The sequence below is a fragment of the Augochlora pura genome, chromosome 7, assembly GCF_028453695.1.
Source record: "Augochlora pura isolate Apur16 chromosome 7, APUR_v2.2.1, whole genome shotgun sequence".
NCBI lineage: Eukaryota > Metazoa > Arthropoda > Insecta > Hymenoptera > Halictidae > Augochlora > Augochlora pura.
In genome coordinates, this window is record NC_135778.1 from 5,172,607 (window position 1) to 5,185,808 (window position 13,202).

The following is a 13,202-nucleotide window of genomic DNA, read 5'->3' on the forward strand; positions in this document are numbered from 1 at the left end:
GAAAACTACATCGCTCGGCATATTTGCCTAGCATCGACCGTCTCTCGATGATTAATATCACCTCCAATCTGCGGAACGGATCTACATGCCGTCGATCGAAGTCGAAAAGTAAAATGCACGCTCGAAGTATGCTAGGCTCGCCAGTTCGGTCGGTGCAAAAGCATCACGAAAATCGAGAGGAGATTCTTGGGGACGATATCGGCGCACGATGCACGCGCGCGCGCGCGCGCGCAACTCGCGGAAGTGATCGAGCCGAGATCTCGAAGATCCGGGACGGCTGACTTTTATTCATCGCCCGGTTCTTTCTCACGGCTACAGAACGATAGTAGTTCGGTACAACCGACGAGCAGAAATCGCCGCGCGCGATCCTTTGAGACCCGCGCCGCGTGAGACCCCGCATTTTTCCGCGACCGGCTTTCGAGACGTTGCGAAATCCTTCGGCTGTCCTTTTTTTTTTCCTTCTCTCCAACGGGGGGAGGGACAGGTTTGACGAGTACCGCCGGAGACGGTTTCGGGAATTTGCATTATTGATGGCTCGCGCTGTGTTTGTTGAGTCGGTTTTTTCTGGCTGCCGGAACTTCTTTTCGGCCAGTCTTTTCTCGTATGTTTTGTAACCCTTCTTTACGCGCTCTTGTTTTTGTTCGTCCGCTGATACCGACGGATGCGTGCGAACGTACTTCGAAAAATCGAGGAACGAAGCTCTCTCCGGAATGCGGAGAATGCAGATCGTTCGCTATATTTTCTAAAGCGTACCGTTTCCGTGAAATTCGCCGGAAACGTGTATCTTCCAGTCTGTATGGACACATGCGATTACTATTAATTTATAATCGAACATTCTATCCTAGTTGGAACCTGTGCATGCGGCTTGAATAAATTGGTGTAGAATTACCGTGTAACAAGTAACTCGCGACGCAGATTTTATATAGAACACGCGTTATAAATTTCTTCCAAATGAAAATCGCCAAAGACTATAGCAATCAACAATTAACCCATTCGCTGCCAAGGACAAGTATACATACTCGTCTTTGGCAGGGTGTCACGCATTGCCAGGACGAGTATACTCGTCCTACTTTAAATATATTATAACATGCAGGCTTTTGAATTAGCAAATTTTTTGTGGCCACAAACATAAATATAAATATGTAAAAAACTTGAAAAAATACTACAAATAAAATTTTTTACAAAAATAATACTTTATTTCTTATAGAGAATGATAAAATATAAATGGCAATGGGAATGACTTCATATAATTTAGGCTTGGCAGCGAATGGGTTAATCAACGCGGTTGCGAAAGAAATTACGCTGCAAGAATTTGAGAAAAATAGTTATATTTGAATTGCGTCTACATCGAGTGTACCATAAATTAAATGAATTCAATTCATCCCTTGCCGTACCATTTTCTTTGCAATTGCTATGTCAAGAAATTTTTTTCGATCGCACTAAGAAGAAAAAGGAATTTTATATTTATTGTGTTCTTACGTCTACTTGAGTGTTCAAAAATTGGCGATGAGAGAATAAAAATTGTTTTCTACTTAAAGTATAACACTGTTTATTTTTATAAATCTCCATTACGAGTCTGACTTGCTAAAGTACGGCAAGGGATTAAATTCAATTAAACTCGCTGATTCTCGAGAAACTGGAATTCTAATTGTTCCAAGCCTGGTCTAAACATTCCGAATCAACTCGGAAGACATTTTCATCATTTTCTCATCGAGAGAAAATATATTTTCTGTTGAACCGGCTACGACTCAATTCGCAGAGCCCCGTCGCTTTCGATGGCCCGTTAATTGCCCAATTGAGAAAGGAGAGGCATCAGGCGGCGGCGGCAGCAGCAGCACGTGCACCGATATTGAAACGATCCAGCATCTGATGATCTCTCGCCGTTCTCCCGGCACGGCGGATCCACCTCCTCCGATATTAATTACGGGAGCCCGAGCCGTGAAAGCACCCGGAACACACAGCCGACTATGGCGATTGTTGCGGAGTGCGTATACGCGGCTCTGAATTTGACGAATCGCGTTTCACTTGACACACTTCGCCCGGTAGCCCGAACTATCGGGGTATAGGAGTCGAATCAAATTGCGGGTCGTCGAAAGCAGTTCATTCCCGCGGCAGGTGTAAACCGTAATTGTATTCCTGTTAACGGTCACGCTCGGCATACGCAATGGCTCCGATAATTATAAATCACGTATCGGAAACGAGACGGAATAATCGATGGATCGCGCGAGCGCGCGCGCGTTGTCTTCCGAGATTCGAATCTCCGGGATCCAGTTCTACGGATCGGATATGTTTTCTTCGATCGATCAATTTACTATCCGGCCCGATCCGGACTGTTCGCCGAACGATCTAGATCGGTTTTTATTCAAATTGGATCGTCTAGCCGCAACCTAGAAATTCGGAGTCGGAGCGAGGCGGTCGACCGAGAATTCGGTGCAAGAAAGCAAGAATACATAGAGCAACCTCGAGAGACAATGGGATTTTAACGATAGTAAGAAGCGCCGTGATACGGAAAGTAATTGTTAGAAAGTGTCTACATTGTTTGACGCCGATGTTTATTCAGCGTAGCTTGTCGATAATTGTTTAAATTGCAGGGAAATCCTTCGCGTCCTGTTCCTTTTACGCTTATTAGATTAGTATTGAAATAATAAGACTAAAAAGGATATTACTCGTAGTCTGTCTCTATTCGTAGATATATGGAAGCAGCGTGAATAATATTTGTATTTGAATATTATTTAGTACCTTGAAACAGGAATACGGACTGGCAGATCGAATTAACCCTTTGCACTCGGGTGGTGACTCTGAGGCACCACTAAAATTATTCGATTAAGTTGCAAAATAATTTTCGTAACAATAAGGTTTAGATTGAAAAAGTTATCAAGTAGTTAAACTGTTGGTAGGAGTCACAAGAATAAATTTTCTATGCATAAAAATTGATTTTGTTAAATAGAATGGAAATACCACGAACCAGAAAAATTATTTCAGATTTACAGCTAAAATGGCTCCGAGTGGAGAGGGTTAAATAACAAAAGAGAACTGGAAGACGAACGTTACGATATTGATGTTTGCAAAAATAAAATTAATATTCGCGAAATATTTCATAGGTGAAAATGTACCCATGCGTTTAATTCCTCAATTTATGAATTTATTGTATATAAAATTTTTTCCTGTATTTGTTAGAAACTCAAATTTTGTTTCCGCGGTTTAACTGATACTCGTTATTGATACTGAGGATTGAGGATGCATTCTTCTGTGTAACGCTTCACTTTAGGAATTTAATAATTGAAAATTCGTGCATTTAAAGTTAACACTAGATTGCCTAAGCAAGTCATTTTGACTGCTTTTCAATTAGAAAAATAATTATGTAAATAATGACACAGCTTCTTATAATTTTGTGACTTTTTCTACAACATATAAATGTGTTTATTAATCATTGTTGTTGCCCCCCCCCCTTCTTCATTTCCGGTATATATATATGTGTTATACCTGTATTGCCGAAAAGCAGTCATTTTTCCGTTTTCAAGTTCCCGTCTTTCTAGCGTTAACAGGTCAAAAATATTGAGAGGTTGATCGAATGGAACGATTGAGGATATAAAAAATGAAATTAGAGCTCGGGAAAGAAATTGAAGCGTTGCCGGGATCCGGGGGTGGGGCGGTTTTGGAAAGTTCGCGAGCGGCTATCGTAATCGAACGCGGTGTTTTCGCGCGGGCAATGTTATGACAGGTTTTGCCAGGAGGTCACGAAACGGTGCCGACCTGTCCCGCGTGATTAGAATCGAGACGCGAACTTTACTTTCGTCCTTCGCCACGGGCCGCCTCGTTACGGTAAAACTTTCTTTTCCGCTGGCAGGCAAAATCCTAAGCAGAACGGGACAGAAATCGGCGCCGCCGCCGCCGCCGCCGCGAGAGCATTCCGGTGTGCGAAACAGCCGTGTGAACCGCGGGCAAGAAGTTTCCACGAACGCTGCGCTCTCTAAACAAGGATCCGCGGAGAGGCCATCTCTTCTCGTCAATGCAATTTTCTATCGATCGCTCGATTTTTTAGCTCCCAGTTAACCGTGTCTCTCGATCGTCTGCGGGATCAATCCTTTTCACCGTGGAACGATTCTTAACAGTTTAGTATCTTAACACTTAGACGACCACGGGAAGAACCTAAAAAATTGCATATAAATAGCGATATTTTATTTGATTAAAAGAAAATATTAAAGTAAATTTACGAAGCATTGATTATCTTTTCGATATTCGTACACTGTATGAATCATAATAAAATTAAGAAATTACAATGTTAATTAGCGCAAGAAATTCTCTGTTTAGTTATTGAACGACTTAATTTGAAACAGGGAGATCTCCCCGTTCGGTTGGCTAAATATTAACCCTTTGCACTTGAAACCTTCTTTACTCTATATTATTATTATTATTATTCAAAATATTTAAAATACTTTTGCAAGGCCTACAGTATTTCTATTTTATATAATTTTTCAGTGCAATTTATGCATTTAAGATTGAGTCTGTATAACAGTTGTACTTTGAACAATTCTTTAAGAATAACCAAATTATGTGACAACTTCGTACAATAATCTCGAGTGGTGTCTCAGTGTCGCCACTCAAGTGCAAAGGGTTAGCAATCTGAATCGATCGGAGTCTGCGTCGGAGATCGCGAGTCGCGCTCTAAAAAGCGGACTTTTTTCGTCCGAAAATGATAAAATCGACTTCGTTCAATTTTGCAGATGTTATCCCGAGGGTTTATTTTCAAGCAAACACTCGTCACATGTTTTTCTTACGTCACAGATTCGACGACAAACTAATATTAGATCGGACGCGCGCGCTAGACACGCGATTTCGCCGTTCCACCGGAGGCAAACAAATTTTCGATGCGAGCACAATCGAAAAGCACATGTCGCTATACATTATTCATGGCCACGGTTTGGACCTCTCTGCTATGTATATTAGCTTACGCGTGTGAATTTCTACGTTTAATGGCGATCGTGTTGTTCTATAGTCAACACCGTTTTGTCGCGAAGTGCGGCTTTTAGTGGAACGCTTCTGTAAATCAAACTGTTGAGTTTCAACAAATAAGTTGAAATGCAAAAATCAATCAAATTATTATTTACCACCGAATATGTTTAAGACGTGAAGGCATGCGATGGTTTATTGAATCTCTTCTGATCGTTATTCTTTTTGTTGAATTGATTCGTGTTAGTTACCTGAAATATCGTATTTTATACCTTTCTTTAAATAATTAAAGTTCTGATTAAAGTTTAATTTATAGTTCTAATAGTGTTTAATAATTAATTATTCCCATAACAAATTCATAATTCTAATACAAACATATGTTTTACTTTGCGCGTGTATATACATATTTGTTATACTGATAGGTGAGAGAATTTGAACAGATCCAACAACTACAATGGTGATGAAAGCATCCACCTTGCGAAAATGACTTCCACGTTGATGCGTACGCTAATGGTGTTCGCATCGATCCTGGATAAAATAATATACGCTGATCTTTCGTAACGACGCTGTAATAAAATGTTGTTGCATCTACCAGACGCATGTAAAAATTCGCTAAATTTAAATGCAAATGCGCGTCGGTTACATTAAGGTGCCATACCGTAAGCAGCCATTGGCACATGATTCGGACGGTTCCAATGGATCTGCGTCGGTCGTCAATCGATTAAAATTTTTAATTCGATGAAATGATCGATGAAGACGATTAAAGGCATTAATCGTCGAAAAGTCGACGACTGAATTAACCGATTGATGAATGTGATCGTCGGGTGTCGATGAAAGGCGCCGACCATCGAAATAATCGATAATTGCATCGAACGATTGTAACCGTGAATCGTCGGCTAGAAGAACCAATTGATTGTTGATTTTTCAATCGAACTGGAAGGATATCTTAATGTAATTTCGTTAATAATTCTCGTTGATTGCGATTAGAGGTAATATTTCAGGCGTTAATTGCGATAAACGTATGAAATGTGATCGTTAGTTACGATTAACGGTGAATAGTCTAGAATGCGAGGAGCCGCGTGCAGCGAGGGAATGGGAATTGAAAAGAACCGTGGCAAGAACGGCGGGGAGAAGGCGGACGTTTGTCGGCGTACGTGCAGCCAATAAATATGAAAATATCGTAGGGCGCGACGCAGGAATGGAATACAATGGGAGTCGGTTCGGTGTCAGGGGGATATCGGAGCAGTCGAACGCGCAAAAGCGAGAATCCACGGGGTCGGCGCTCGAGACGCCGCGTTCCCGATCGATCGGCCGAGGAAAGTGATTTCAAGGCGCAGCTGATTTGACCGTGTTTCTCGCCGCCGCCGCCGCCGCCGTCGCTCTTATTACACGCACGCGTTTTACGAAGTGTGCGCGCTGTCTGCCACCGTAAATCCGGGCACGCCGGTGACACGATGTTCCGACAGACACGGCTGACATCGCAATGTCAGCCCCGATCCGATCGGGGCCCGGACAAATTTGACACGGATACAAGCGCGAACCATCGGTTACCGCCGATGCGACCGATCGATGTTAACACATTAACACGTTGAATGCCATGGAGGTCACCGGTGACCGGCACTGAACTTGGCAGTGACGCCATGGGAGCCACCGGTGACCGGCGCGCTCAGATTGATGAAAAAATATATAATTTAAATAAATGACAATACTTATAATTTTTACACGTTGAATGCCACGGGGGTCACCGGTGACCCCGTCGCAATTAACATGCCAAACATGGTTATACACTCTAACTTACCTACTGCAGATAATATTTGGACATTATATGTATCGCATAATAGAAAATTCATCGTGGCGCCGCGGATAATTCCTGTAAAATAGGCGTGGCATTCAACGTGTTAAAGGCGGGTGATCTTGACTCGTTTTTCGTCCTAGAGCGGGCGCTATTTTGTGTAGTCATAAATTTAGTCTTACAAAAGTTTATTTAAACTCTTAAAACTACAAGAAATATCAAAAAGGAACTAAAAACTAATAAATCGTATTACTACGATTCCCGCCTTTAATGTGTTAAATCGCGTGCGCGCGCGGGGGTCGCCAACCACCGTTGCCAATTAATGATAAATCATTAGGGATAGCGATCTAGGCACGTCTGTTACGCTCGAGTGATTCATGGCGGCCACGGAACAATTGAACGCCGATTAACATCGCTCCAGAATACTGGAAAGAATTTCAAAACGCGAAAGTTGGTCAACGGTAGCCGAAACGGACCTCTGGCTCGGGCACGATGCAATCTTTCGTCTACGAAATGTCAATAAGCGGCGGGACTTTCGGGGGACACTGTTCCGGCGTTTCAAAAATTTTCCACAAAAATGAGCCATTTTTTCTCGATTTCTAACCGAATTCATGGAGAAGAGAGACAAAGTAGTTTTTTCACTGAAAATATTTAATATTGGTATTATTACTTTTGTATTATTGTTCACCGGTCACATATTGATAATAGTAATTTTTCACTGGTTTCAAACTTAATTTTTCATATATTCGAATTTATACGAATTTTATTAGGACATTCAAAATGCGAAGAAGTTAAACTGCCATCCGCTAAAATGAATCTTAACTTTGTGGTTTCCGCTCCATTACTTAACCCTTTGCACTCGAGTGGCGACTGTGAGGCACCATGAAATTGTTCTACCAGGTTGCAAAATAATCTCTATACTAACAAAGTTTGCACTGAAAAGATTGTTAAGGTTAAGTTATGTTATTACATTTTTATCTTTTTTTATATAATATGGAAATATATTATGAATAAGAAAAATTATTTCAGATTTACATTTAAAATCGCTTCGAGTGCAAAGGGTTCAATTACTTGAATCTCATGTCAATTTTGATACTTGATTTTTATGCTCAACGCGTTAATTACATTTCACCAATACAGTAGATAAAACATCCTCTAGACAATTCTTCATTTGTCACATAACCATAGGGACGATACAACAAAAATCGTCCCACGTTTTGTTCAAGCAACATACGGCTCGTTAAAAAGCGTTGCAAAAGACGGTCGATCATTAAAGTCTCGGAAGAAGACACTTTCGCGAAGAAACAAGCGTATCAATCATCTCGATAGCATAACAGGATCAGAGTACGGTTACCCAATAGGCGGCGGATTTTTTTTTCTTTTTGTTCTCCGCTCGTGCCTAGACAAAACGTTGACTAGGAGAACAGATGTTACACTTTCCTTCGGCCTGTGTACGAGGGCGTTCGCACGGAATACGTGATCCGTTCTTATATAATCGAAATCCTGGATAAGACACCGAAGGAGGCAGCCGCGCGATCGGCCGTGCACCGAGAGATCCGATCGTTTTTCGCCTCGCATCTCGCAGGAAAATCGTCTGGGAAAGGAATAGCTCTCGGAAGCGAGACGCCGATTAAGGCTGATGGCCGCCTATTTTATCGTAGAATTTCTCACCTGCCGACAGGGCTCCCCGAGAGCCGTAACGCGACCAATAAAACCATCGATAAACCCGCTGTAAAATATAGCAATTTATTTATCGTTATTGCCGAGAGTACTTACTGCTCGGGTAAAATCTCTAACACCGAAGCTCGGGAATTTATTTCGAGAAAAATAGGCGTCGTTAGGTTGGAACTTTTGATCGTCGTTTAGGATCACCATTAAATTGCATTGATCGCTTCAAAAACCGATTACTCCGCGCTCGCGATAATTAGAGTGTTACTTGCTATATTTTCAATTTCGTAGCTCTATTAATATTCTATTATTGATATCAGTTGAGATAATTCATCATGTCTTCCAAAAATCTTTTTCGATCGTTCAATTCTCCGCAAAATTAATTATTAAATGAAAATAAATTTTTGAAGTGTCAACGATTGTTTCACGAGCTCGGAAAATATGAAAATCGGAATTTCGTGGAACTTTTAACCAGAAAAGCGAACAACGCAAGAGGGGTTCGCGCGCGTGTTCCAGCGATCCGTGTATCCGGTCGCGATTAAGGCAGCTCGGATCTGCAGTGATCCACGATTAATCAATCGCCTGGCACCGATTAATCATCTCGGATGCGTCGGATAGATTTCGCAAGGTTCGCCGAACAATGGGCTCGCTTTTACTCCCCGGCAAAGAGCACTTTGTTCGGTTCGAGGAATCGCGCGGCGTATTCGACAAGCCGCGAATCGGGCAATCCCGTGCACGATCGAAAATATGGAAATAAATTATATTTAATCGTCCGGGACACGGTAACGAGCCGAACGAATCGTTTCTCCGCAAGCCGCGAACGTCTTGTTCCACTGACTTTGTTCCAGAGAGAGGGGAGGGCGCCCCCTCTGTAATTAGGTGTCAATTATGCGGCGAGAGGGAAATATCATCCGGGCATTACAATAAATTCAAACGGGAAAGTTCGAGACGGGGAATTTACATGATTGTTTATGCAACAGCGTAACCGGTGCGGTAATATCTCGTATCTATCACCGGGGATAGCGGAGCTTGTCCCGCGCGCGAATGCCACATTCTACTGAATTCTTTCGCACAGTTTTATGCAAACGAGTTCTTTTTGCGCCGCGAGCTATGCGTCTCGCCGCGCGGATACTAGGCGCGATAAATATAGACGGTTTGCCGCGAGCGGCTAAAGTGTTTGCACAGTCGCCGCGTAAACGTCTCGATCCGACGTGACCGTTGACAAATGAGAACACGGAATGGAAATATCCGACGTTCGCGAGAGCCGATCGGGTAAAAGTCGCGGGAGAGATTGCACTCTTAATTTCTCCTTACGTCCGAGCACGTGTTTTCGGCTGCGGTCGCGCGGTTTTTTAACGCGGTCTCCGCTCGACCAGAAAAATTTCACAAACCCCGACGTCGTTCGTTAATTGAAAACACGGGAAGAGATTGCATCTCCCGTGTCTCGCTGATTTTTTTACACGCTCCACGCGATCGCGAGGAATCATTTTTGTGACCCGGGTCCTGACCACAAAAGCCCGATTACGTAGCCGAGAGAGTACGCAATGTTTTGGGGATATTTCGTCGAGGAATACCGATCGACGTATTCTTTTCAAACCTTGCCGCTTCATTAAGCAACCTTTAAAAAATATGTAAAAAGATTTGACACGAGCGAGAATAGTATATAATAGTATATAATAATTTTAATAATAATTTTAATAATAAAAATGCTATAAGTATAAGGTTGCTACAGATTAATATAATTTTAAATTATCTCAACAATGACGAGTAAACGATAGACATGCTAGTAAAGAATAGCACTTTTTATTTCCCAGAAGAAGGAAAATGTGATATCATGGTTCCACTTCCCTCGATTAATTCAGATCAAAGTAAGACGTCCGTCGAAAGCGTCTCCCAAGTTTCGAGCAAGTCGACCGATCGTTTTCGGAGACACCAAATCCCAAAGTCAGAGAAATCGTCAATTTCACGAATTTACCTACATATTGGAATCTCCTCTTTTTAATGCCACCGGAATAAAAAGAAAAAAGAAAAACTCCATTTTTTTCTCGAGAAACGAAAGCCAGCAAGACGTATCGAGAAGAGCGAGCGCAGTTTGTTTTCTTTTTGTCGTTTCAGCGAGACGCGCGCGCTGTCCGGCGAGCAAATTGGCCATTCACCGCGTTCACTTTTGCACGGGAAGAATGCGTTCGACGTGTCGGTTTGAGAAAAAAAAGGCCACGTGTTTACACGCGGCCGTGCGCGTGTACGTCGACGTGTTTCACGTGGTCCGAGGATCGGGGATCGAGGTTGAAGCGAGTATCGCGCGGGCCCGCCTTGATCCGAGCCCCCGGTGACAATACGCTTCGGATAACGATCGAATCGGAGGAGGAGAAGAAGCCGCCTGTCGCCCGGCTTCCATACTAACGAGCCTCGTCAAAATTCGAACGAACTTGATCCCGGCCTGGCCCGGTCGCGACCACTGAAAATTCAAGTATAACCTTGCGACTGGCCCGGCAGATGTAACTATTTATTTTCGGACCAGCCGGACGCGCGATGTTCTGCTTGTTTTCAACTTCGGGCTCTGTGTCGCTCTATTTCCGCGCATTTATTTCTGACGGCTGACGAGCCGCGCGAAATTTAGGTGTTGCGTGATTACGACCGCGATTGTTGTCCTGCCAGCGGCGATTTTCGTACAGTCTGCTCCTCTGCCGCGTTTCTCCTTTGTCTTGAATTCTCCGATTGTGGAAAATCGTGGCGCGGGAGATTGTTTCTTTATATTTATCCTGTTTCACCATTCGACACGACTGTGTACGCTGGTAATCTAATGTATTGCATTATTACGCAAACACGAGATATAAATCATTTCACTGTACAAACGCAGTGGTGTCTTATTCGTTTTTCATGTTTTGGAATTCATTTCGAACAAACTATTCAACGTACCAAGCTGAAATTTTATATGGGTATTTATACATGTTTGGAGCAACAGAATAAATTTTTGCAAGACGTTCGATCAGATATTGTCCGAGTTATTCGTAAACGAAGCAAGTCCTGTCGCGAGAAAGTTATGCAACCAGATCCATTGATTTCGACCGTTCTGGATGACTATGCTGAAGGAACGATATCTCATTTAATTCATACCGAATGCAGTTGTCGTCATACCTTCACTTAAATAATTTAAAAAAACAATTGACAAGGTGACAAATATTTATAGAAGGCCCTTGCATTTAACCGATGAATTCTTGTTCCGTCGCGTCGCGGAGTGACACTGATTTTAACCCTTTGCACTCGAATGGTGACTCTGAGGCACTACTACGTTCCACAATCATTTTTATAACAATAAAGTTTAGATTTAAAATATCGTTGAAAAGTAAAACTGTTGCTGTGAATCGCAATAATAAATTTCGCACGCATAAAAGTGCACTTTATTGCATAGAATATAAATACCGTGAGCCAGGAGAATTATTTCACATTTACAGTTAAAATGGCTTCGAGTGCAAAGGGTTAAATATAGCTTTGCGTAGGCGCGCGACAACCGAGAGGGTGCGAAGTCGGCTAATTGCGGTATCGATTTTGCGGTTGCAGGAGCCAGTCGAAGGCCTCTTATCTGGCGTACCGCCGTGAACGCGGGGCGCCCGATAGCGAGGGCAGCTACAAGAGGACCATGTCGCCGACGTCCCGATTAGAGGACTGGCCGCCGCCGCGGGATCACGACGACCCGGTTCTGCTGCGCGTGACGCCTCATCATCAGCTGCAGCACCATCACCATCACCATCACAACAATCACCAGCCGGAGCTGTCCAAGTCGCACAGCGTGGACGCGCTTCATCATCGGCTGGAGGAGCGGGCCGCGCAGCACCAGCAGCAGCAACACCACTCGGCGGAGGTGATCGGGAAGCTGTCGCACGACCTGAACAAGAAACTGCAGGCGAGCGACGCGAGGTCCCGGACCGCCGAGAACAATAACAACGACAATCTGGAAGACCGGCACCAGCACCACAACCATCATCATCATCATCACCACCTGGAGAAGAGGCAGCAGGAGAAGAGGCACGAGTACGAGCAGCGAAGAGAGAGACTGTCGCCGCAGAGCGTCGAGGTCCTTAACGACAGGAACCGGCAGCTGGAGCGGGAACGGAGGAAGCTGGCCGCTAGCTGCGAACCCCTACCTCAGAACAGAGAGGTGAGAGAGAAGCTCGTTCCTTTTGATTACGGGCGATGAATTTATCTAGCGCGACGTTTGCTCTGACAAGCTTTGTTAGCGTTGATAGAGTCGAATCGCCTACGGGGAATCCTGATTGAGCGGTTAGCGTCGGTGTCGAACCTACGGAAGCATCGTTAGATTATCTGGAATTTCGGAACCCTCTGCGCGTCTTTAAAGTAGTCTGGTTGCTGTAAAAGCAGTTTCAGGATTTTCATAAAATATTAGGAGAGTGAGCAATTAGTAGTTTGAGAGGTTTGCGCGACCCGAAAGACATTTTCACAGACCCCGCAGGATTTAATTAATTAATTGGTGTTGAGCTTTTAAAATTTTACCATTAGCATCATTAGTTTGAGAAATTTCGGAACCTTCTCGGTTTTTAGAAATCTCTGAACCTACAGGTTTGAAAGATCTCTTCGCAGAGACCTTACCGTCTTTAGCATATTTACAGATTTTTAGCATCTAATCACGTATTCAGTTTACGGAACACGATTACACTCCAAAGACCGCGTAGCTTCGAAGCATTTCATCTCCGTCCACAATCATCGCCCTCCCTTTCTCGTCTTCAGAAGCAACGTTAAAATATCCAATTCAATGGTGTAGTTACGATTAAAA

General features: G+C 43.3%; 1 protein-coding gene across 3 annotated transcripts in view; it reads left to right on the forward strand.

Moving 5' to 3' along the window:
* The window catches only part of Shrm (shroom), a 324,250-nt gene that overhangs the window by 293,722 nt on the left and 17,326 nt on the right, over positions 1–13,202 (forward strand). For all 3 annotated transcript variants that reach the window (XM_078185664.1, XM_078185665.1, XM_078185666.1), the window contains one exon: positions 11,972–12,569. In XM_078185664.1, coding sequence (XP_078041790.1) covers positions 11,972–12,569 — 598 coding nt within the window. The remainder of the gene's footprint in view (positions 1–11,971; positions 12,570–13,202) is intronic.